The sequence below is a fragment of the Erinaceus europaeus genome, chromosome 8 (genome assembly GCF_950295315.1).
Source record: "Erinaceus europaeus chromosome 8, mEriEur2.1, whole genome shotgun sequence".
In the NCBI taxonomy this organism is placed as follows: Eukaryota; Metazoa; Chordata; class Mammalia; order Eulipotyphla; family Erinaceidae; genus Erinaceus; species Erinaceus europaeus.
Window position 1 is genome coordinate 22623569 of NC_080169.1, and position 27036 is coordinate 22650604.

General features: G+C 37.5%; 1 protein-coding gene across 6 annotated transcripts in view; it reads right to left on the reverse strand.

The window, feature by feature from the left end:
• CREB5 (cAMP responsive element binding protein 5) overlaps nt 1-27036 on the reverse strand; it is a 502318-nt gene that overhangs the window by 106502 nt on the left and 368780 nt on the right. For 5 of the 6 annotated variants that reach the window (XM_060196042.1, XM_060196040.1, XM_060196041.1 and 2 more), the window contains 2 exons: nt 14110-14236; nt 8345-8455 (listed from right to left, as the gene is read on the reverse strand). In XM_060196042.1, the coding sequence (XP_060052025.1) occupies nt 8345-8455; nt 14110-14236 (238 nt within the window). The remainder of the gene's footprint in view (nt 1-8344; nt 8456-14109; nt 14237-27036) is intronic. The other variant, XM_060196043.1, reaches the window with a different exon arrangement.

The following is a 27036-nucleotide window of genomic DNA, read 5'->3' on the forward strand; positions in this document are numbered from 1 at the left end:
CAAGCTAACAGGAGATAAAAAGAAAGACACATTTAAGAAATAACTATTTATTTTAATAATTATTTATTTTATTCATTATTTATTATTTATTTTATTCATTACTTATTTTAATAATTGTTTATTTTAACAATTATTTATTTTAATAATTATTTATCTATCCACTGAGCTATCTCCCCAAACTCTCTACAAAGACAATTAGAAAAGTATCCCATTAGAGAAAATACAATTCTGATATTTTTTATATATGAAGACTAGATCATCCTTTTTAGTTTTTAAAAATAGAAAATCCCAAAAACTTTGGGAAAATTTTGCCTCCTCTCTCTATCCTTATGCTGGTGTCTGATCTCCCTGAAGGCATGGATTTTCTAACATAGCCTGTGTGCCTCTCATATTAAAAAAAAAAAAAAAAAAAGGCAGAGCTACCATCCCAAAGTGCAAAACAAACTTTCATTATTAGTTGTGCTGGCAAAAATCTTGGAAAGTGTAAGCAATATAAATTCCAAGAAAAAGAATGAATGTATCTCTGCAAAGCAGAACTTCCCTATAACAAGACTTACAAAATTTCCTTCCCCTCTCCATGTCTATTCTGACACAAACTGAGCTTATTCACATAGTATTCCGAAGCAGACAGGGATACACACAAACACAACAAAGAAGACATGTCAGGAAAATGACTAGGAGGATGGTGTTAGGAACCAGACCATGTGTGGTGTTTTTGCTCAGATGCATCTGACTTGGGAACATTAAACAAACACAAAAACAAGAGGCAGCAATGCACGTGCTTGGTTGGATGACACAGGCAGCTAGCAAATAGTAGGGCTGTGTCTCACCTGTTGCTATGGTTACCAAAACAGGGCAGATACTGGAAGAAAGAAATCAAACTAGGAAGACAATGCTTTCTAGGAGAAAGTCCTGTGTCTGAGAAGCTGCTCTGCTGTTGAGAGTACAGGGAGAGAATACAGAAAGAGAGTGCAGAAAGGGGTATTTCAATGTCTTTTGTGTTGTGTGAGCAGTGAACCTTCATACCATCACAATTTTGATTTTTAAAAACCCGGAGTAAGAGATCCAGACCCAGAGAAAATAGTAATGAGACCCACAAAGTTCAGCTGTGCTTGGTGACAGGCAAAGTAGTTTATATTAGGTGGGAAGAGATGAAATACACAGTGTGTATTCACATTTGGGATGATGGATAAGAATAACTTAGTAAGTTGCATGTCAACATTCACAGTCTCAGGAAGAATTATAGGTAAGGGAGTCTATTCTTTCGCATAGGCTGCTGATTAGCTTAAACTAAAGGAACAACTAATTTGCCTTTTTCTATGTACCCCCGACCCCTCCTCCCCCAATACCCCAGGTACTTTTCCTTGATAACCAAATTGCAGAAAATCCTTTAGGCAGTATCTTTACCCTCCCATCCACTTAGAAATTTCTACATCACAACAGCCAGTGGACAGTTTTTCTTGTTAATTTCTGACCAGAGTGTGGAAAGTGAAGTTCTATTAACTTAAACACCCAGAACCTGAATTCAAACTATTCTACTAATTAGCTGTGTGACCTGGGATAAGTGAATAACTTGAACTTCAGGCCTTCGCTTCTAAATGGAAACATTTTCCTGATATAATGCCAGAATTTAAAAATGACAGTAAGCAATCGACAAACATTTTCAGAACAATCAAATGTACAATTCCCTATCAAAGGTTTTCTGAGCTGTCCAAGAAGTATGAATTCTGTCGGATTTGATTCTGTTTTGTAGAAATAGAAGCAAATGGCTACTCTACTATTGCTTATTAATAATGTGATTATATACACAAAATTGACATGACTTTCTCCCAAATTCGATTTTTGACAATTTGAATACACAAAGTGACAATGGCACAAGGTATTTCCTGTTATCAGAACACAGCTGGAGCTTCTGGTAGCTTTTAGAGAAGTGCTGTTGTTTTCAGTTCCTTAACAACAGTTAAGGTAAAATTCAGTACTTATCTAGGCCAGGCAGAAAAATGTATCAGCCTTTCTCTGTTCTTTAATTAAGGAGGATTATAGAATCTTATAGGCATAAACTGTAATAGGTGGTTGGATCTTGGCTATTAACTTGAGTCTCATCTACTTTATTCCACAGAGTTTTGTTTTTGTAAGAGTGAACTCTCAGAAAAGGTATCACAGGGACGACAGGATGGCATACTATAATAAAAAATAAAAAATAACACAAGTAAAAAAAATGTATATATATGGACTCAGGGCCAGTGAGTGACACAGGAAAAGTCACTTAGCTTCTCTGTGTTTATAAAATGAGACCAGCATATATTTATCTGCTGTCCTTACAGAGTTTTTAAGAAACAATATATATAAACATGCTTTGAAATTTATAAAGTACCCCACTAATGTAAACTCATAGGAGGGTCATCCCTACAGCTGGCAAAACATTAGGGTTTAGTATTGAGACCAACGGTTCAATGCCTGGGTTCACATTTCAGCATCATATTTCACGAAACGTGTCCTTCCAAAAGTTAACCCACCTCTCAGTTCATTCATTAATAAAATGAGACTAAGACATGTATTGTCCTTAACTAATTACTACAGGATTAAATGAGAGAACATATTAGAGAATGCTTAACAGCTTTTGCCACAAACACGACTGTTTAATGTCACAATGATTATTTTTTACCAAGGTAATTTAAGAAGGTGAATCACCTTTAACATGAGACTTGTCAAGAACATATGCAGTTATGAGCATACTGGACAGTTGAAGGAGGAAGACTTTGAGAATGTAGCCATCTTGATTCAGATCCTTACCATGTTTGATCACGGAGCACAGCTTATTGGGTTTGACATGTGTCTCACTATGGGCAGGACCCAGGTTTGAGCTTTGGCACTTTAAATGCTGTTTGCTGTTGTGTCTTTCCCCTTGTCTGTCTGTCTGTCTGTCTGTCTCTCTCTCTCTCTCTCTCTCTCTCTCTCTGTGTGTGGGTCTTTATCTCTGTCTAAATAAATAACGTACACAGAGCAGTTAAAATAAAAGGCCCAGGCTCAAAACACAAGAGAGAGAGAGAGAGAGAGGATAGTGAGTTATTTATTTATTTTTTGTCTCCGAGGTTATTGATTGGGCTCAGTGCCAGCACTACTTATAACTACTACTGGTGTCATTTCTTCCTTTATATTCTATAGGAAAGAGAAAGAAATTGAGAGGGGAGGGGTAGATAAAGAGGGAGAGAAAGACACTTGCAGATCTGCTTCACCTGCTTATGTGGTGTCCCAGCTGCAGGTGGGGAGCAGGGGGTTCAAACTCCACTTCTTCTCCCATGGGTCCTTCTACATTGTACTGTATGCACTTAACCTGGCCCTGCCCCCTTAGAGAGTTTCCTTAAAGCCAACAGGATTTCTTGTCTTGCCACAAAACTTCTGAGAAGCAGATAGCCTGTTCATTTACCACTTTTTTTTTTTTTTAATTCTGGGCTTTTAGGAAGTCAAAATAGGGATGATTAAGGCAAATAGACAAATTGAAGATTACCTTTCTCAAGAGTTCTAGAGAGATGTTACCTGGAAACAGTCTTTTCATGTGTATAAACTTCCCAGACAACTCCATATGGAGCCAGGCTTCTTGTGATTTATCTGTTGGACAGTGGGTGGCCAAGGGGCACCCTAGGCGAAGAGCTATCCAGCTCGATAATTAGGGAGGGGAAAAGCAAACACAAACACACCCAGGTTGACATTCAAAACAAAGTGGAAGTTTAACTACTAGGATTGCTCATGATACCACCCTGGCTCTCATCTGCCGTTCTGCCAGGGGGAAGCCATGAGCCAAGAAAAGAAGTGCTGTGAGTAATTTATCAGTACAGTTGATGGGGGGTGGGGGGGTTACAATTCTAAAGTCCTGAGTGCAGGGCTCAGCTTTATGTCTAAATGATAGTTTGAGGTATGAGTTCCCTAACTCTTGAGTGGCCTTTGGGTGCTCCTTCATGAATTGAAAAACTTGGCAAGGTCTTCACCTTCATCTCTAAAAAGGCTCTTTCACTCCTGATCTCTTTAGTTTCTTTCATTCATCCATGAGTACTCATATTTATGGATTTATTTAGTAAGCTTCAAGCTTAACTCTGCATGATTTATTGGCAGCCAGTAACCAAGATACAGCACAGCCAGTCTATCACAGTGGAAGAAACTCCATGTACTATCACTCACTCTCAGTCCCTAGGGGAGCAACGATCTTCCAACATTACTTTCTCTTTAAAATATTCGTATTTTATTTATTTGGGGTAGAAACAGAAAGATATTTAGAGTGATGGGAGAGACAGAAGCTTCACATCTCTGAAGCTTCCCTGCTGTAGGTGATGACTGGGGGCTTGACCAATAACACGTGCACCCTACAGGGTGTGCCACCACCACCTGGTCCCCCAACTCCTACTTAACTTAATTTAATTTTTTTTCCAGCTCCTACTTTTTAAAGAGCAAACATGTTTTCTCTCAAAGAGAGAGGAAAGGAAGCAAAAGCTCTTTCAAAGCTAAATGGAAGTTTGTGTAATGCTTACAAGTACACGTGAATACAAAAAGAGTACTCCACTTTGAACACTAGATTCACATTGCTGAAAAATCATCTGCATCCAGTAGAGGCTGGAAAAATGTTCTGGTCAGGTTTCTAACTCCTCTGCCTCCCCTGTCTCCTTCTCACTTTTTTCTATTTTTGTCTGCTCATTTCCCTCCTTTTCCCTTTCAATGTTAAAAATATCCATCAGGTATCCAGTGCATTTTCTTTCTGGCAGACCCATTTTCACTGATCCCATGAATCTGAGGAGAACAACATCATTTTAGAGGGATAAAGAGTTCTTAGGACTTTGAGTCAACGCTAATCACAGATGGGATAATATGCACATATTAACTTGTAGAATTGCTAAGCCACATGTCTGTTGGCTTAGGTATTCAAGTAAAAGAATCGGTAAAATTAAATAATAATCTTCTGAAAGTTGGGTGGTAGCACAATAGGTTAAACTTGCATGGCATAAAGCGCAAGGACCAGCATAAGGATCCCGGTTCCAGCCCCCGGCTCTCCACCTGTAGGGGAATCACTTCACAGATGGTGATGCAGGTCTGCAGGTGTCTATCTTCCTCACCCCCTCTGTCTTCCCCTCCTCTCTCCATTTCTCTCTGTCCTATCCAACAACGACGACATCAATAACAATAATAACTGCAACAACAATAAAAAACAAGGGCAACAAAAGGGAAAATAAATAAAATATAAAAAGAGTTTAAATAATAATAATAACCTTCTGGAATTGTGGTAGTTCAACCTGGACATCTACAATACACTGAAATAAACTACTGGATATTAATGAGCATTAAATAAAGATAGCATGTGTGAATCTTGATTTAGTAATCCCAGATTTATGCACTCTAGAGTTTATTGGGGACATGTATTTTGTTCTCTGTCACATAGAAATGATCATTTTGGGCTGGGGAGACAGCATAATGGTTATACAAAAGACTTTCATGCTCGTGGCTCTGACATTCCAGGTTCAATCACCAAGCACCACCATAAGCCAGAGCTGAGCGGTGCTCTAGTCTCTATCTCGCTGTCTCTCTTTCTCTTTCTCATGTGTGTGTTGTGTGTATGTGTGTGTGCGTGTGTGTTTCTTTCTCTCTCTTAATCGCTCATTAAAACAAAACATTTAAAAATAAATAAAAATTTTAAAACAAAACGATCAGTTTGAAGCAAGGAATATAAATGTATTCTACTGAGGAACCAACAGTTGGGTAGGGTTTAACAAAATGGTCCATTTAAAGCAATCCTGTCTTGAGTTTTTGTTCACATCCAGGAAGTGCAAATTTGAGCAGAGATTCACCATGATGGTTTTTTTCAGTGCCTAATAGAGAGTGTGAAATGGAGACTCTGACACCAATGTCCCTAGGAAACGAGGTCTGCAGTGCTGTGTGGGCAACACCTCCCTGGAATTCAGCTCTCTGGATTCTCATATCCTCAGAGAACACACCCCACAGAGTGCATTCATCACAATAGCCCATGTGTGACCTTTGGAAAAGGCCTTGAAAACACTGAAATAAGAGTCTTAGCTAAAATCTGGAATCCATTCCAGCCTTACACAGGAAGAAAATTAGGCATAGAACAACAAAGCCCATAGTTCAGAGAAACCTGGGGAGGCTCTGGCTGACATTCAAATCAGGAATTTTTTTTTTCACTTCATTACTTTGTGTTTCATAAAAAGTTTTTCAGCTGAGCACCTCAGAACTGCTAGAAAGTACTATACAGTTAAAATGTAACAATAATTGGTTTCTCCAGTGAATAAAGCAAACAGACTAAGATTAGAGAGACTGAGGATTGTACTAAAATAATTTACTTAACAAATTTTCAAGTTACTAAGTAAATGCTATTCTCTCAGGATATAATTAGTCACTCCTACCATTCTCCCCTCTGCATTAATGTATTGGCAATAATAGGGTTAGGGGTGGGAGCATGACACAGGGAAAATAACTGTGCTCTCTTAGCCTCAGTTCTATAACCCAGTTAATTAGCCCAGACATCACGGATCTGGAAATATTCATTCATTTAGAACATGAGTCAGCAGACTTGTATGCTTGCTCAGTAAATTTAACTTGACAAACATTTATGGGGTAACCCTATTTTTATAAATACAGACCAATTCCCTTTTGTCTCCAGATGACATTATTTACTATTAGATCTTATTTTCATTTAACACATATAAATGATTATAAATCTGTCCTTCCTTGGAAGCATTTTCCTTCCTTGCTAGCAAGAAGAGGAGGTAGGATACTCCTGAGTCAAGTGGTGGCAATAAAACCCAGTGAAAAATCAACTGGCAGGGAAATTTGCTTTGGAATTATTTTCAAATCCACCTAAGGTTTGTCTGGGAGGTCCCTCAGAAAGGATACAGACCCTGAACCAAAAAGATGATTCAGAAATATACCAGTTGGAGGGGGGTGGCATCTGATGCTCAGGTCCATAACACTTATTCATAGACATGAATAATTTAATTTTGTTTTTTTCTTAAGTACCTTTACAGTTCATTTTATATTTTCCTTAAAAAAAAAAAGTAAATGGCATGACTTTGGTCTTCAAAACAGATGCCAATTTGAACTTTACTCTGCCAGTAAGTATTTGGTTTGGCTCTCTAAGACTTGAGTTGAAAAAATATTTGCCGATTCCAGAAAATTTAACAAGCTTTGCTGGAGATGCCAGTGCCATTTGGCATGTCACAGGGACTATGGCAGAGTAAAGAAAATCTTGACCACAGGTTTCGTTTGCCCAAGGTAGCCAACACAGGGAATTCAGTTACCTTCTTGGGTCAAGAAGCTGCAAATCCAATGAGTGAAGTTTCCAAGAGAAAGTAACCAAAGTAGGTGTTAAAAAAAACCTTCTTCCTGCCATTGAAAATGAAGTTTCTGGGTTTTGATGGCTAATTTTCAGAACCATCAATAACATCTTTGCACCAGCTATCAGACATGGTATCCAATGCCATCCATCAGTCAGCAAACCAAATAAGTCTAAAACTTCTAACCAAAGCTATCCTTGTTCAATATCAATTACTTAAAAAGAAGAAGAAAAAAAAAACACTACAGTCTCTTTTGTTGTCATATGATACTGTGGTGTCAGAATCTAACCAGCTGAACTCTGAATGACCTACTTTTTAAGTGATGCCAGGAATATAAGTAGCAAATGTATATCTCAAACATGCATTACTTCTGTGAATACTTGATCAAGTATAAATGCACAACTCTATTACTGCGATAGGAAAGATGGGCCCTACTGCACATAAGTTCCACATGTTAGATGTCACTGGAGATCGTCACTTGAACTCATGTATAAGCGTTGCTGTTAATCCACCCCACAAGAACTAAGTCTCTGATCCATTTAAATCAGTCAAATCTGACAACTTTATAATAACAATAAACAACAGAACAATTTCCACAGTAGGGTGTATTTTTAAAAAACATGTGTATTTTAATGAAGGATAGGAAAAGTGGCACTGAAATGGGGTCCAACTACTCTGAGGAAGAGAAACTGCATTAGTTTCTAAGTCTGAGGAAATAAACCTTTACTTGGGTAGGGTCCACCTCAATTTTTCTGACTCTCTCCAAACTTCTAAAAGTCTCTTTCACTAAAGCCACATACTGATCCAATCCTTATTGCATGATCATTGGCGCCAAGGTTCAGTTACAAATACTCTCAAAGATAGAACCAAACTGTGCACTGCCTTTCCACAGAAAGAACTATTCACTGAAACAGCGATGGAGCTGTCCACCTTACTTAACTGGAAGTCAGTGTAGAAATCAAAAGACCAAGACATAAAATAGCAAAAGGAAAAGTATAACTGTTATTTACCATTTTGGCTTCTGAATGCATTGGCTGGACTTGGGGAGAAGCACAGGGGTTACTGAGATTTGGACCTTGCATTCCTAGGAGGTTGGAATTCACTGACATTTGTCTCTCCATCTAAGAAAAGAAAACAAGAGAATCAGAAGGGAGAATGGCAGTCCAGGTCAGGGACAAAGTTACTTTTTTTCTTTTAAATGGACCATTTACAATGTCTTTGACTTACTCCAGAGAGAGCCTGTTGTTTGGGGAAAGGCAAGCAATGTATTCCAGAACCTTGAGTGCAGGCACATCAAAGAATCATTAAAAACTACACCTTCTACAGAAGATGCCCCATGCCGGGGCTGCCAAGATATTCAATGGATCACTCAGTTAAGTGTGCTTAATTTTTCATGTGCACAGTCCAGGTTTGAGCCTAGGCTCTATCAGGCTAAAAGAAACTTCAGTGCTATGATATATTTCTGTTTCTCTGTTTTTGTAACTGAAAAAAAAAAAAAGAAGAGTCTAGAAAGGTGAAGTCCAGTGAGGATAATAATAATAATAATTAATAATAATAATAACAATAGCTAGAATAGCAATAACCTAAATTGTCATGGTAAATAATTTCTAAACAAAAGTATGGAATAGTTCAACTTTCATAAGCACTCCAATTAATATGGCTATTTTTATAGCTGCAAGGAATAGTGTATGTATAAAATACTAGAAGTGTCTACCTTTTCTTTTCCTTACATTTTATACAGAGAAAGAAATCACTTTAGTGATAAAAACAAAACAAAACACAACAACTTATTTTGAAGGAAAAAAAAATGATCTCAAACATTGTGAGCTTTCCTGTGGCTCTAACTCTGACAGATAGCAGCAAAAATGATTCAGCACAAGTATCTGAGCTGCTGCCCCTGTTAACCTAGCAGCAGCAATTTTGACCTCACAGCAGGACCAGGTCTTTGGGCTGGTGAAGGAAGCAGCTAAGGGCATGAGAGACAGACAGCATACACATTGTCCTTCTGGCATGCTTTGGTATCTAGAGTCAACATCATTCAAGTGCCTGACTTGAGTTCTGGTATTCTTGTCACCAGGGAATCCTTGTTAAAAAGTAAATATAGCAAAATCTCTTATTTAAGACAAGGAAGAACATGTTTGGTTAATACCTTCTGTTTAATGGAAAAGGAGCACTTCTCAAAGAACTAAAATAAAGCAAGCATACTTAATACTAAAAATGACACAGAAAGTAATTAGACTTTCTTGGTGGCGGGAGTGAGAATAAAAGTCTTCAGTACAAAGCTTTTGCTTGTTTTGTTTTCTAATTTTCCTTTTTTTTCTCCATTTGTCAGGAGATGGAAGTAAAAACAATGATTGGAAATCTTAAGAGGATAGGTTTCTGATCAATGTTATCCTAGATAATCTTGAAAGACACAGTTTCTTATTGTTGGAGGTCTTCAAAACGTGGAAGAAAACCTCACAGACAAGAGTTGAGAGTGATAGTTGAACAAGTGGCTCTTTTAGATCCTTTGCATTATTGAGGTCTATACCTGCAATTCCTGCATCTATCCCCATAGTGAGGATGTATTTATGACATCATTGTGTGGAGCAGTCGAGGTGCTTGCTAAGAATCTTCTCCTAAAGCAGCAGTGGGCATTTCCTTCCACAGCAAAGCACCATCAGCATTAGCTTAGCCTGTCATTTGAAAGTGTGGCTGTGTGAAACTGTTTCACAAAGAACAATTTCATGAAGTAGGGTTTTCTTTATCTTTTAGAGCACACCAACAGATCTTTTTGAGATCTTGCCAATTCAGCAAAATAAAACCCTCAGCCTCATGTACCTCAAAATTCCCCTAGCAACCTAGGTACTCCAAGCCTTTTTACTCATTTTTAAATTATGACAAACTATATTTAGGTGCATAATAGAATAAACAAATATAATACCGTAATTAAAATGGAAATGTAATGTAAAAATTTATTATTTGAACAAATTTTATATGTCCAGGTTAGGGCCATTTAATATATTCATTTATTCTAATTATCAATTCATGAAGAGTGCTCTAAGTGTTTTTCACTCCTAACACTCACTTGTAGGGGTTGGCCGACAGAAGAGTTGGAATAGCAGTTGACCCTTTTTGCCAACTGGTAACCGTCAGCTAGAGGGAAGTCAAACCCAGATGAGCTTTTACTGTCAGTTTTCCAAAGGAGGATCATTCACTCAGAAATAAAAATGATTGCTCAGAGGGTTCCAAGCTACTAGCCATCAAGCACTACAAAGAAATGAGAATAGCCTGTTCAAGCCTATGAGTGCACATTCAGCTTGGCTCCCTACTATTCAGAAAAATTAGAGTATATAGCTATTTCTACTCTGAGCTCACAAATTAATCATAATATTAAAAACAGACTGATTTCTCTATGCAAAAAAATGTAAAAAATATCTTAGTGATTACAGAGATTCAACAAGAATCTCTTCAAACTAACTATTTGATGCTTTGAGCTAATAAGGCTCTGCACAATGAACTTGGCTTTGATGAACTGACTCAAACTGAAAGGTTGGAAAATGAGAGGTTTCCTCAACAGCATTTAGCATAGAAGGTAAAACATTCAGATAAAGGAAGTAGCTATTCTTTGAGCATTTTTCTCTATCTCTCATCTATCTATCTATCTATCTATCTATCTATCTATCTATCTATCTATCTATCTATCTATCATCTTTTTACCAGAACACTGCTCAGCTCTGGCTTATGATGCTACAGGGAACTGAACCTGGGACCTTGGAGCCTCACACATGAGTCTCTGAGCATTTTCTCTTCATTTGACTTAAACTGAAAATGGGAGCCACAATGTCTGCCGTTCACTGTATTTTTTGTAATTACATGAGTCTTCAATAGTCCCCAAGTATTTACACAAATGAGTCTCAATACAAGATAATATAACCCAGGGATCTTCTTGAAGGCAACAGCTGACTTCCTCGTCACATCACAATGTCTATGGCAGCATTTGTCCCATAGAAGAAGACACTCAACAAAAGTTTATGAAATCAAAGCATAAATGAACCAACATTCCACTTTGTTTCACATCTTTCTGAAGTATGTGGCATGGCAGCATGCACTACAAATCAATTGAGGATCTCACCTCCAGGTATAAGACATAGACTTATATTTCATATAAGCAGTCATGGTTTCTAATAGCAGGAACTTTGAGAGAGAGCTGTCCTTGAAATAATACCAAGTTAATACATAGAAACTGGTAACTCAATAAGCAGGACACTAATACCCTCAATATCTATAGCCTAAAACTCATGGTATGCTCTTTTAGTGACCTTATATTAATTTTCATTAATTATTCTAGTGTTACTCTACACTTAGGTTTCTCATTCTCAATGCTATTGGTATTATGAGTCAAATAATTTTGTTGTGGGGCTTTCCTGTACATTGTAAGATGTCTAATAGTATACTCTTACTGGTCTGTTCCCACTAAGTACCACTAGCACTTATGCTCTGGTTGTGACAACCAACAGTCTCTTTAGATATTTCCAAATATCCTGTGGGAATTGAAGGGACAAATTAATGCCCTCATCAGGTCTTTAATTTCCCATGGTTGAGAATCACTGTTCTAAACTATCACTATAGTCATGACAGCTATATGCGGACATGGATTTGAAGGCTTCTCTGGCACTGACATTTCTGAGTTGTTTTGCTTTTGATTTGTCTACAATGCCTATTGATCATGTATCTAATCCTTTCCTTCCATTCTGAAGCATCACAGGAGGTCAAAATTCCTGATACCTGTCTGTGGTAGAAACCAGTAGCAGACACTCTTGGCCCTTTGAGTCTAAGAGTCCCACCTTTGACCTTGGGAATGGCATACAAATATTAGTCAAATAAAGGTTCTATAAATTACTATTTTTATAACTAATGCCTAGAATTTCTGAAAAGAAATTAATTTTGAACAAGAGGCATTTAGAGTCCAAATAACAATGGTTTATGGTAAAAGTCATCATGCAATGAATTTTGTTGAATAAAACTAAGAATGTTGGCATCAGTTTCTTCATCTAAAGATATTTAAGGTAAGCAATGTATATAAAGACCATCAGCCCATCTTTCTTTTCAGTCTGTGTGGACTACCCAATATTTGTAATGGATAGATTCATTTCTCTAACTCGGGCCACCAAGTCCTTCTTCAACTTCTGTTTATACTTAAGTGAGCAAATTAGTCACCTTTGGACAATTGGAGCTGTTCAGTGTAAGACTAGATATAGGTTCTAATCACAGATCATTTTTAAAATTATTTTTATTATCTTTATTTTATTGGATAGAGACAGAAATCTAGAGGAAGGGGAAGACAAACAGAAGGAGAGAGACAGAGAGACACCTGAAGACATGCTTCACCACTTGTGAAGTTTTCCACCTCTAGGGAAGGACTAGGGACTTGAACCTGGCTACTTGGGCATTGTAACATGTCTGCTCAACCAGAGGCACCACCACCTATAATCACAGATCTTCACTCACAAGTTGGGTAGTGTTTAATAGCATCCTTCAAATTCTTACTCTTCAGTTATTATCTGTAAAAGTAGTTCTGTAAGAATGTAATGCTATCTCCTTCCCACAAATTGTTATGAGAACAAAACGAAATAAAAAATATAGTCAATTCTTAAAAATGCTAAATGTTCTGCAAGGCATTCGTTGATATTGTTGTGGGTAGATTTTAAATGAATTGCCATATTGCCTCTAGATCTTTGGGGAACTTGTATGAAAAAGATTGAGAAGTAGTATAGGGTAAAGATCCTTTGGAAAGAAAGCAAGATTTGCTCTGGTTCAGTCTGCCTCTCCTTTCTATGTTAATCTCTTGCTTTTAGGGGGAGCACCTGGAATACAATCTTTATATTATTATCTGCTTTTAAATCCAGACTCCATTACCTACTACCTCTGTGACTTTGACCATCCTATTCAACCTCTTGTGCCTAAGTTTCCTCAAAAGGAGATAATAACTGTGCATGTTCTATAGGTTTAATGAGAGTGTGAGAGGAGAGCAAGTATGAATCATGTAGTTATTGGGAGAAAGTCCACTCTGGAGCCAGAATTCCCAGGTTGAAAACTCAGCTCTTCTACTTCTCAAATGAGTAAGTTACTTGTCTTCCCTTTAAAAAAGAAAAAAGGAAAAAAGGAAGGAGTAAGGAGAAGAGAAAAGGAAAGAAATGAAAAGAAGGAGAAGGAGGAGAAGGAGAAGGAAGAAAAAGCAGCAGCAGCAGCAGCAAAAGAGTAGTGATGGTAATTATATCCATCTCATAGTATTAGTTTATATGTTGATAAAGAGCCCTGAGTGCAAACAGCGCATGATAAGCAGTCAATAGAGGCTACTAGCATGGCTGAAAAAAACATGATATGCACAAATACATGTCACCATCTATTATGCACCATTGCTATTATTGTCATTATTATAACCATCACTAGTCTTGTCTACACAACTCACAATAATGTATACAGCCCAAACAAAACTTTGGAATAGTCATACAACAAGATGCCCAGTAAAGAAAGTCCCCTTTCCCAGGTGTGGCAAGATCACCTCTCACTTTCAGGAAGAGGGGACCAGCCTCACTAGGGGAACATTTTGAAGGATGGGAAAGCCAGCAAGATATAAAGGAATGACCATCTGGCACTCTCAGCAAACTACAACATTGCTCAATTCTCCATTTAGAAGAAACAACCTCCTTCTCCTCCAGCTCAGAGTGTTGCTTTTCCTCCTTTACTCTTTTGTCAACAGACTCAAGTCTTGGTGGAAGTGAGAAGCACTTACAGGCATCAAGACAGCCGAAGATCCAGGCATTGTAGGGTTGGGCAGGGTCCCAGGCATGGAGGCTGGCATGGGCTGTCTCTGTCTGTTATGGAGATGTAGCAGAGAAGATAGAGAGCCTGGGACAGGCCTGGAAAGAAAGAAAAACAACACACATTATTCTTGATGGTGTGTCCAAGGGAGTCACTGTTTTCCAGTTTTGTCCAGAACCAGTAGGGACAGCACCATTACATGCACAGCAGATCAAGACCCACTGATGGGAACCACATAATTGAGGATATTAGGGAAATAATGACAAATAAAACACAAGCCTGGTTTCCTTTGCTGCTTCCTAGCTAATACATCAAATTCCACTTCATTTCCTGACTTCTGTTAACTAACTCATGTTCGATAGACAACAAACCAGCAAATCTTCCAAAAGCCACATCTTAGGAAAAAGAGGTATGGCAAAAACTTTGTTGACCCAGAATTTTGTGTCCTTTGATAAGTCTTAGAGCCTGAGATCTTTAAACTACATTCCCCCACACTTCTACCTGGAAGACTGCCTGGTTTTGCTCTGGATACACTTTCACTATCTGATTTTGCAAAGCCAACTTCATTCATGAATTCCCAATAGAAATTCATCCAGATTTTTCTTTCTTCATCATTTTCCACTGTGAGTGGAAAAAAACCAAAGCCAGGTCACAAACTATGGCTAGTCTTTTGGGGGTGTGTCCAGAGCCTAGCCACCCCCACCCCCCATTACCAATCCTTCATTTCATAATAACTTGAGGTGTTAGGCTGTTTGACAGAAACTGGTCTTGGCCTGACCTGCAGAACTTGGGTAAGCATTCCTCCCAGGAGTACAGAGTTTGAACATTTACTTCAATTTGCCAGGAAAAAAAAAAAAGTAAAGGCCTTAAATTGATTTAATGAGCCAGGGAATGTGGAGCTGAGGGAAAAAGGGAATTATTTGTGTTTATTAAAAATAGCAAACAAGTGACCTCTTTGGCTTAATTCTCAATCTCCTGATACGTTTGCTCAGGGGAGTTGTATAAATGTCAACCAGTTAAATTAAAGATTTAACACATAAATGAAACAAAGCAAATAAACAATGCCCCTCCCCTCAGGACCTCTGAACCTTCAAACAAACAGCCTTAACTTGGCGGCCATTAAAGAACCCACCCCTTCCCAAATCAATATATATATATATATATATATATATATATATATATATATATATATATATATATATTAATAAAGATCCCTCTCTCCAAGAGCTGACTAATGATCCAGGACAGAGGTGTTCTCTATAAGTTATTGTGGCCTTCCTATACTTGCCACAAGGATAGCTCTATCCAGAGCTTCATAGGAATAGCATAAGAAGCCTTTCCCTTAGAAAATATTACCTCCCATGGGTGACTCATGGAGTCATGGGAGACTGAACTGGGGGAAAGAATTCCAACATATTCTTCCTTCATGTTGCTGCTATAATTCCAAAGGAGATTAATGTTTCTATTCTCTGTCTGAAAATTCCTTTGGAAGTAAAGCTTGTTATCAGAGTCAAGCCACAGAGATATTAGTTATAAACTGGTCCATATCTAAGTGGTTAGGCAGTTGCGTATATGAAAATATAAAAAGAATATAAAACTATTACATAGTTATGTAGTTGTATACCAATTATACCCAGCTGTATCAGTAAGATGCATATATGAATAGGTGTATAGGTTGGCTAATGTAAGTAGCTTGTAACAAATAAGTGTTTTCAAGAAAGCAAATAAAATACTATGAGGAGGCAGGCAGTGGGGCACGTTGTTAAGTGCACACATTACAGTGTTCAAAGACTCAGGTTTAAGCCCCTGGTCCCCACCTGCAGGAGGAAAGCTTCATGAGTGGTCAAGCAGGTCTGCAGGTGTCTGTTTGTCTCTCTCCTTACCTCCCCTTCCCTTTCAGTTTCTCTCTGTCTCTACCAAATAATAAATAAGTGAATTTTTTAAAATTAAAAAATAGGGCACCAGGCGGTAGTGCATCTGGTTAAGCACACACATTACAGTGTGCAAGGACACAGGTTCAAGCCCTTGGCCCCCACCTGCAGGGGGAAAAGATTCACAGGCAGTGAAGCAAGGCTGCAGGTTTCACTCTGTCTCTCTTCCTCTCTTTCATCCCCCTTCCCTCTCGATTTCTGCCTGTCTCTATCCAATAAATAAAGATAGTCAAAAATAAAAAAAATCAAATAAAGAAATTTAAAAATAAAACACTGAGTATTTCTTAACATGCATTTTTGGGATCTATGCACAAAGATTAACAATAAGGATTTGTAGCTTTCATAGCTCTAGGAAACTGCTGGTTTCAACTGTTCCAAAATTCTGTAGTAACTGTAACTTCACTTCATCTTAAAGTCCTTTTCAGAGATGGACAGTTCTATTTAGATAGGTATAAAATGTATCCCAGTTACAAGACTAAAAACAAAAACAAAACAAGAACAGGTAAGTGGTTAAGTAAGTTGTGGTATAAACAAGATGGAATACTACTCAGCTATTAAAAATGGTAAATTCAACTTCTTAACTTCATCTTGTGTGGAACTTGAAGGAATCATGCCAAGTGTGATAAATCAGAAAGAGAAGGATGAATACGAGGTGATCTCAATCATAGACAGAAGTTGGAAAATGAGAACAGAAGGAAAAACACAAAACAGAACATGGACTAGGTTTGGTGTATTGCACCAAAGTAAAAGACTCTGGGGTGTGGAAGGGTGTTCAGGTCCTGGAACAAGATGATGGAATATGAACTAGGTGGGGATTTAGAGTTATGTGGAAAACTGAGAAATGCTACACATGTACTAGCTACTGTATTTTACTGTCAACAGTAAACCATTAATCACTCCAATAAAGAAAAAAGAAAAACACCCGTAGTTTTAATGTTTTGTGTGGAAACTTCAGTGAAAAAAAAAATCACAGTATATTGTATTTAGTATTAGTGAGTACAAAGTCAATAATCTGAACTTCAAATTTTATCAGATTCCTTAAGAGCATCTTTACAGATAGCTAATCATCCATCTATCCATCCATCCATCCATCCATCCATCCATCCATCCATCCATCCATCCATCCATATTTTTTATACCCAGATAAATACACATGCATACATTTCTACATACACCTATAGTCTTCTATCATATGCCCCTTCCCTTATTCACTAGGGAAGATGCTTAAATTTTAGAGAGGGATGGGGAAAAACTGGAATAGGAAAAACTATTAAAAATGTTTCTCTTTATAATGTGAACTTGTAATATCCTATAAACAAAGAGCAGCATATAATTATTATTTACAGTTTGTTTCCAATATGGTATATTAAAATAATCTTGGTTATCGCTGATTTATTTTTTACAAAAGAAACCAAAGAACTTAATGAGAATGTGAATGGAGATACAAAAGTAATTAAGAGTTTTAGTTCTTTTTCAAACTATAGGAAACTTCCTGTTGCACAGAATAATTACAAAATGGCATTTTAAATGTGATCCAATGTTCTATTTTTACACCATACATAGACAACTAGATGTTAAAATATAAAGTATTCCCTCACTAATTAAAAAAGTCTCTTAGCATACTGTGTTCTTTTGGGATTCCAATAATAATTATTTAAGTGATGGCAATTAGGACAATTAACAATGTACTCTTGAAGAGGAAAATGGTTAATTAAGAACCTGCATCTCTGGAGTCTGAGAAATTTTGAGATTTTATTTGTTTATTTATTTTGATTTATTTATTACCAGAGAACAGCTCAGCTCTGACATCTGGTGGTGCCAGGGGTTGAACCTGGGACTCTGGAGCCTCAGGGATTAGTCTCTTTATGTTACCATTATGCTGTCTCACCGGTCTCAAATTATGAATTTTTAAATTACTATTTCATGCAGATTCTATAAATAATGATTCAATTCATTTACAAAACTGATAGTTTTCTGGGTTCTTGCCTAAGCAGTTAAAACTACAAAAACTCAGAGAAAGCAAAACTATCTATTCATTACAACATATTCAAAGTATACAAAGAACTAGACTTGAGTCATTATTGCAGCTTAGCCCAAGAAACAATCATTTGTCCAGAATATTCAAATACTTAAACCAAGTGTGGTATGGACATAGTTGCCTTAACTGCTTGATTTCCTTTATGTATATGGAAATGATTATCATTTAGTACATTGCATTATGCATAGTTTTTTTTTATATGCTCTTACACATGGCTTCATGTTTTGCAAAGTATTTTTGTGCTCATGTGACTTGAAAAAAAATGCATTGTGGTAGGTAAGTCACACAATTCCCATTTTACTCAGAAGTAAGCTAGATTCAGAAACATTTAAATTTGCCCAAGGTCATATGGGTCATTAAAAGAAACAGGACTTGGGGTCGGGCGGTGGCGCAGTGGGTTAAGCGCATGTGGCGCAAAGCGCAGGGACCGGCGTAAGGATCCCGGTTCGAGCCCCCGGCTCCCCACCTACAGGGGAGTCGCTTCACAGGCGGTGAAGCAGGTCTGCAGGTGTCTATCTTTCTCTCCCCTTCTCTCCCCTCCTCTCTCCATTTCTCTCTGTCCTATCCAACAACGAATTGTGTTAACAAGGGCAATAATAATAACCACAACGAAGCTACAACAAGGGCAACAAAAGGGGGAAAAAATGGCCTCCAGGAGCGGTGGATTCATGGTGCAGGCACCGAGCCCAGCAATAACCCTAGAGGAGGGAAAAAAAAAAGAAACAGGACTTATAGTCAACTTGCAAAGTAAGGTTTTCCTATTATTCCTCCATGGCTTCCATAACAAAATTATTATTGATTTATTAGACTAGAATAAACTCACAGTCCATTTCTTTGATATTCACACTGTTCCTGGGACTTTCCATAGAGTAGTAAAATTCTGCAATACTGCTAATATGAGAAGTCACTCATCCATATGAAATTATGTTTGTATTCTTAAAACAAAAAACAAACTTCGCAAACAACATACCAGTTAGACTCAGAAAATAAGATGGCAAATTGCAGTAAAATTGTGCAAACAAAGATTCAACAGTCTTTCTCCAGTGCAGGCTTGTTGCCATGAGCTAATAATTCGAGACTTTGAGCAAGCCGAGCCTTCTTTTTAATAACCATATGCCTCTAGGTAAAGTATTTCTACTAAAAATTATTGAGGCATGGAACAAGGTAAGATGTGTGAGCTCATGTTGGATTGTTCAATTACTAAACTGAGTCTCGCAGTATTAAGAGTTTTCCAACTTGACAGATTATTCCTCTCTATACACTTGTATAAACATACTGCTTATGGCTGAAATCTATGTAAGCTTTTATTTCAATTAAAATGTCAAGGATGACAGACTGTGTTTTCACTGTCCTTAACAGAATGATAGGTAACACAGTAAGCGATTTAATGTCCTCATTCCCACCCCCTCCACCTCAGGATGTTTTCCAGTCTAGGGGTGTCTGAAAAGCAAAGGCCGTGTCTGCTAGTCTGTCCTGCTCTTGGACAAGCCAAACTAGTTTTAAGGAGCTAAGGGCCAATAATTTTATTTATAAGGTCTCAGAAGGGTCGCTGCAGACTTTTCCAGGTCTTATAATACCCTGGGATTGTCTATTATAGTCTCGGAACAGATAGTTTTGGCTGATGTGTGGTCAGGAAAATTTTTTTTTATTAAGTTCGAAAATAAGATTTAAGAAGGTTCAATATCAGATAATTCCACTTACAGGTGAAACTTAAGAAACAGTGACAGAAAGGGGAAACACAAAGTAAAACTTGAACTAGGTTTGGTGTGTTGCACCAAAGCATGAGACTCTGGGGGAGATGGGGAAGGGACGACACAGCAGGACTTTAAGGTCCTGGTCCATGTTGGTGGAAAGGGATTTAAATTGGGGATAAGTGTGTTTTGTAGACATCTACCATGGGGAAATGAAAAACTGTACCCATGCATCAACAACTGTATGTACTGTAATCATCTATTACCCTTACACTCAATAAAGTAAAAAAAAAAAGGGGGGGGAGGGCTAATGGTCAGCATCAAAATCACACCACAGACAGTTAAGAAATTTTGAGCACACCAGGGAGAACAGAAACAACCGGTAGCAGAGCTGTATACAAGATGCTGGGTATTATACCCCAAACCCTAACAAAGGGACTTTCCAAAGTTAACCCAATTACCAAATAATGTGATGATAACAATAACCATCCATTGTCTTCTTGAACCCTAAGACAACAGGAACCTCACATTTCCACTACAGAGCCTATATATCCCCCAGTCTTGGAACCTTAGGGTGGGGCCCACTTTCCTGCATGCTGCTCTCAATTCAAATCAAATAATATTGCATCTGTGGATCACAACCTAATCAACACAAAGAGTGCCACCACAACATGCTTCACTTCAGACTGTGACCAGAGACTTCAGGTGTGGAATGACAACCCTTCAGCTTCTTCACTCAGGTGAGACCTTTCCTTTCATAGTATTCTCTAATTCCATTCCAGGTGTTCCACTCCCCAATAAAGTCCCAAACCTAGATATAGTCCAGGTCCCCTGAGATAGAGCATAGGTTCACATGTGCCCATAAACTAGGGGAAAAATATATACCTGAAAGCAGAAGTACACAAGAGCATGCAGGGAATACCCCACAACACTTCATCTGCACTATTTCAGTCTTTGGGTCCATGATTGTTCAACAATTTGTTTGGCTTTGTATGTTAACTCTCTTTTCAGCCACCAGGTTCCAGATGCCAGCAAGATGCTGACCAGACTTCCCTGGACAGACGACCTCATCAATGTGTCCTGGAGCTCCGCTTCCCCAGAGACTCACCCTACTAGGGAAAGAGAGAGGCAGACTGGGAATATGGATCGATCAGTCAACGCCCATGTTCAGTGGGGAAGAAATTACAGAAGCCAGACCTTCTACCCTCTGCAACCCACAATGACCCTGGGTCCATACTCCCAGAGAGACAGAGAATGGGAAGGCTATCAGGGGAGGGGATGGGATATGAAGATCGGGTTATAGGAATTGTGTGGAACTGTACCCCTCTTATTCTATGGTTTTGTTAATGTTTCCTTTCTTAAATAAAAAAAAAAATGTAGGAAGTCTGGCTGTAGTGCAGCGGGCTAAGCGCAGGTGGCGCAAAGCACAAAGACCAGCATAAGGATCCCGGTTCGAACCCCGGCTCCCCACCTGCAGGGGAGTCGCTTCACAGGCGGTGAAGCAGGTCTGCAGGTGTCTGTCTTTCTCTCCTCCTCTCTGTCTTCCCCTCCCTCTCTCCATTTCTGTCTGTCCTATCCAACAACAACAACAACAATAATAACTACAACAATAAAAAAAAAAACAAGGGCAACAAAAGGGAAAAAATAAATAAAATAAATATTTAAAAAAAGAAAAAAAATGTAAAAAAAATTTTTTAAAGTAAATATAATGTCCTATATCTTCAATATATTCAAGTAAAACATTAAAAAAAAAGGGAAAAAAAAGAAATTTTGAGCACATCAAAATTAATAACAAGAGAACTTGCCCAGGGAATTCAACAAACAAACAACAACAACAACAACAACAACAAGAAAAACCTCCATAGCAATAAGATGGCAGAAATAGTAAATGAGGAGCGAGGTATCGTTACTATTAATTACCGACTCTGAGGAAGAAGTTTCCTGAATTTGTGGGCTCCCTATCTCTTCATCTATTTAATGAATGCGTTAGACTACAGGTCATTCTGAAATCCCTTGAACCTGTAAATTCAGATTTTAGGCCATGAAACAAAAATGAAGTGATTTTAAGCCAGTAAAATTATATGTTCCATCATGATAAGGATGTTATTATTGTCAGCTCATAATATATATCCACAGTGTGTAACACAACGTCTAACACACAGTAGGTGGTCAGTATCTATAGCCAGTGGAATTGCTTCAGTGAGGCATTTAGTTTTTAATGTCCAGACTAGATTTAAGACATGAATAAACCTCAGCAGAAGCTTAGAAAATGTCACATTTTTTGAGAGCTACTCTTCTTTCTCATTGAAATGCAATTTAATCATAGATAGGCTAGGAAAAGAGTACTGTGTCCTATCCTTGTATTTACTCATAAAAAGAAATTTGGGCTTCCTTTTGACCTTCTTAAACCAAGTGCTGTGATCTAACTTGGCAAATTTGTTTATGTCTGGATTGGGGAGGATGAAAACCAAAACAGGAGAAAACAGACTTTAGTCAGAAGAGAAGACACTTTGAAATGAGAAAATCTAATGTACTTGTTTTTCACCTAAATGGAATTTTTAAGCTTCCTATTTTTTATATGAAATCAAATTGTCAGAATAATCAAGTAGAGTATATTCTTTGATTAATGATTATGTTGTAAATTGAAAGAGTGACTAATGTACCAGGAACTAATCTGCCGAGGCAAGTCTCATCTCTGTGACTTACTGTGTGACCTTGGGTAAGTTGCTTGGCTAGTCTGTGTCTCAGCTTTCTCTAGTGTAAATGGAGATACAAACATACTTCATGGCATAAAATGAATTCTATAATATTTGATATATTAACTAGATTAAGTAAAATGTGTTCTTGATGATGGAGATAATGAAACAGATTAAATGATAGATTAGTCACTATATGTCAATCAAGAAACTATAGCTTAAGTCTGGGATCTTAAACAATATCAGCATTTAATTTGAGTTTTTAAAAAAAGCTATAATATGGGAGTTGGGCTGTAGCACAGTGGGTTAAGCGCAGGTGGCGCAAAGCACAAGGACTGGCGTAAGCATCCCAGTTCGAGCCCTGGCTCCCCACCTGCAGGGGAATTGCTTCACAAGCGGTGAAGCAAGTCTGCAGGTGTCTATCTTTCTCTCCCCCTCTCTGTCTTCCCTCATCTCTCTCCATTTCTCTCTGTCCTACCCAAAAATGATGACAACAGTAATAATAACTACAACAAGGACAACAAAAGGGAATGAATAAATAATTTAAAAAATAAATATTTAAAAAGCCATTAATACAACAAATATTAAAGTATCTCAATTTACTATATGTATTTCTTTATTAAGTCATCAACTTTATATTTCCAAACACACAATTTTACAGAACTTCAGAATGATTTGACATCAATTCTTAGAAAAGACCCTTGAAAATATTTCCTCAAAAAGGAGTCAAACTAGTTTCTAGAAATAAGTCTTCAGTATCCTGTTTTTCCTGAAAATGACAAAATCCAACAGAAGCAATAATTTGGAAAACAAAAGTGTTTTCTGGCTCATCCTTTGAAAGATGTCCTATTATCTGCATCTTTTTAATGAATGAACTCATGTTGTGCACCAGAACTCATTGCCAAACTTCTGAAGTTGAATGGAGAAGACAGTGTTTCCCCTTTTAACAAATGAGGAATTTGAGAAACAGCAGTTGAAAAGTCTTACATGAGAAAAGATATCAAGATATTGATAGAATGAGAATTAAATGTCTATTTTAACTTTCAAGGTTTTCTTAGGCTCAAGAAAGCATCTCTGCCAAAGATCTGGGGTCACTCTGAAAAAAAATTACTGTACCACATCCCTTTTTCCATCTTTTCTTTAGTGATAGATATTTGTGTGCACAGGAAAGGAATTTTGCCTTAGTGTATGAATCCTCTCCTGCCCATCCCACCCCTTCTACCTCCCAAGCTGTCCTAAAAAACTGGGAGAACAGTCAATGCAACATAGCTAAAGCCACAGATCATCAGAAATACTCATAAGCTTCTGTCCTTGTGATATCCTGAACATGGCTCCAAGGAACTATACCATCTGACCCATCCTTCCTCTCCAAACCAGGAACCTGGAATCTATTAATGTGCCATGGAATTTTCTTTCAGCTTCATGGAAATACCATCTCCTTTTCATAGAACCTTAAGCAAAAGTGATCCTCTTTACTATCCTCTCCACTTTCTTTGAAAGGTTAGGAATATTTCCAGTACACTAATGACATTTATAAGCATTTTGCTAGTCAATGAATGAATCAATTAATAAATAAATTATCAAAACCAAAACTATATACCTGATATGCTGTTCTTGAAAACAATGACAGAAATCCAACAGAAGCAATAATTAGGAAAACAAGAACATTATCTGGCTCATACAGTAAAAGACATCACCATATCCATGTCTTTTATTAATAGACAGTTCTGTACATTCACATTCCAGAGTGGGAAAGTGCTTCAGCAAGGCAGGACATTTGTATAATTATTAATTTACAGCTTTTCAATTGGTGATAATATGATGATAGACAAAACAAATGAACAAATGTGTTTGCATGGTCTGTAAAGGGGCATCTCAACTTCCCAACTGGAACTCAGTTACGATTTTGATTATTATTATTATTTTTTTATTGCTGGGGTGTCATTGCTCCAGGTTGGCTCTGGGAGAGAGGGGAAGAGAGAGAGAGGAGAGAGAGAGAGAAAGAGAGAGAGGAGAAAAAGAGAGACCGACCACATGGCAAAGCAGAGAAACTTCCAGGTGAGCTATTTTGCCAGCATTGAATTTGAGTGATTTATAATGTGTATCTCCTCTCATCTAGGTCACACATTTTATAAGAAAGTATTTTACTTTATCAAGTGAGATGCTTCTGTAACTTAAGAAAATATATGGTAATTATTAAGAACTCAATAAATATTTCTTGAATAAGTGAAAACATAGTGACTAAGGATCACTAACAATGTACATTGCAAGGACAGCGTTCGATAAATTAATTTTACTCATGAGAAGAATTTGACTCATAGCAATAAGTGAAACTCCAATTTACATTGACAGTTTGATTTAACCCCATCTATTCTTAAAATACATAATGGCTACCCCCAAGGCAATCTGTTCTTTTTATCAGTGCCCCTTGGACTAAAACACAAGCTTTCAGATGAGTTCTAGATCCATTTGTTTTTGCATCAATGAAATTAATTTCTATTTGAAATTACATTTTAAGCATTTCATAAAGCCAAGAATAATTCAGGAACTCTCATCTGTCTCCAATCTATAAAATGTTTTAAGGATTGGATGCCTGCCCTGCAAGAAGGTTGCAATTTATAATGTGCAGAGCTGGAGGCTTGGAGGCACCAATTACACCCACACCACAGTCAGCTAAATAGCTCTGCTTTGTTCTGACTTATCAATATTGACAAGAGCGCTTTTGGAATCATTATCACCAGAGGTGTTGGAAATTAAATTTACCATGCAAACTAATTTAAGCCCTTTAAAAAAATCAATTTTATTCTACTGAGAAATTTATTTTATAGATGAAGTATCTGATAGCTTGGGAACATAACTTTTTTTTTCTAATAAAAATGTGACTGGGAGAGACTCAATAACAGCAGTAAAATGTAATACAGCTAAAAGAGCTCCATTCCACAGAAATCTGCTAGGTTTTCCAATATGTGCTGCACCTAATAAGGTAGAGATGTTTACCAGTGACTTCAAGTGTTTTAAGCAGAAAGAGAGAAGGGATAATAGGAGAGACATAAATTTATGGTTATTTTGTTAAGACTATTAAATTAATCTTTCATTTTCTTTAAGAACTGATTCCTGTGTTGTTACTCATAAAGTCAGTCTGACTAATTTTTGTCAACCAGAAACAAGGCTGGGTTGATTTCTGACTTTCTATCATAAAAAATAAAGTATTCAAAATCTAATGATCTTCCTTAAAAGATTACAAAGACCTTAAATGTCTGAACAGTTTTGGATCTGGCCATGGTTCAGCCTTAAAGACATGAAGAGATGGTTTTTCAGTTAGTCAATAACTTCCCTGTCCCATTAATTATTAATAAAGTTACACTTAGGAAAGGCAAATGAATGAAGACCAGAAACACAAAATAAAAGATGATTTTGAACCCAGGCTCAAATAAATAATAAACATCTGGCTAACTGGGGAAAATTTTCTTTGTACAGAAATATTTTTAGTAAAATTTCTTCCTGGTTGTGAGTTGTTAATAAGCTTCCTCCTTGCTTGATAAGGACAAATAAGTAGCCCCCTGATTATGAGTCTTGTCATTTACATGTGATTGCTGCTAGCATTCATTCACCATAAATGAATAATTCATGAAGACAGTCACTAACACATTTGTCTGGATGTTCTGTAGAGCAGAGAGCTCCCTGAGTTTACAGATGGCCCCTCCCCCTACTCTAATTTAGCAATTCTGCTTTGGTTTCTCTTGGATTTTCAACTTGTTGGTTATTACAATAAAACCAGTAATTTGTGGAAGAAGCCACACCCAGCACAATCCCAAATATTTGTGCTCTAACTATACAGCTAATTTTTGTAGCTGAATGACAGTAGCTTTAACTGCAAATGATTTCAAGGAAAACAAAAAGGTTCTTGCAAAGATCATCACAATAACCTTTCCTCATCCATCCTGCACATTTTCCAAAGCTCCCTACCAGGTCAACATTGCTAATGCCTTCATTTAACCTTTTCTTGAATCTTGGAGAAGGCTCTCTTGGGCAGCTTTCAAATACCTCTCCAGGGAGACTAAATTTATGACACTCTTCACTGGTCCACTAGCCAAGATTATTTCAGCCCTTTAGGACATGGTGTGGTGCAAGAAATTATCTCTAGAGATAATTTCTTGCAGGAGAGAGGACCTGCCAAAGAGGCAGAAGGAGTGGTTTGAGGCATGTCGTGAGCACAGACAGAGGCTATGCAACCTTAGACTGCCCAAAGCCTGATTTCTCAAATTTTATTCTTAATAAGAAAGTAACACAAGTGCTAAGAAGGTAACTATTACTCAGAGAAAACACTAATGAGGAAAAAGGCACTGGCTCAAGATTTAGCAAATTCCTCTTTTAACTCTCCTGAGAGTTGCAAACTCTGAAATATTATGCAATGCAAGATCCTAAAGAAATTCTTATCAGACAGGGGCTGAACATCATGGGGACAGGAGTGGGGGGTGAGAGTAAGGGGATGGAGGTAGAACTTAAAGAGTCCAAACAACCACAGAAAAATACTAAAAGAAC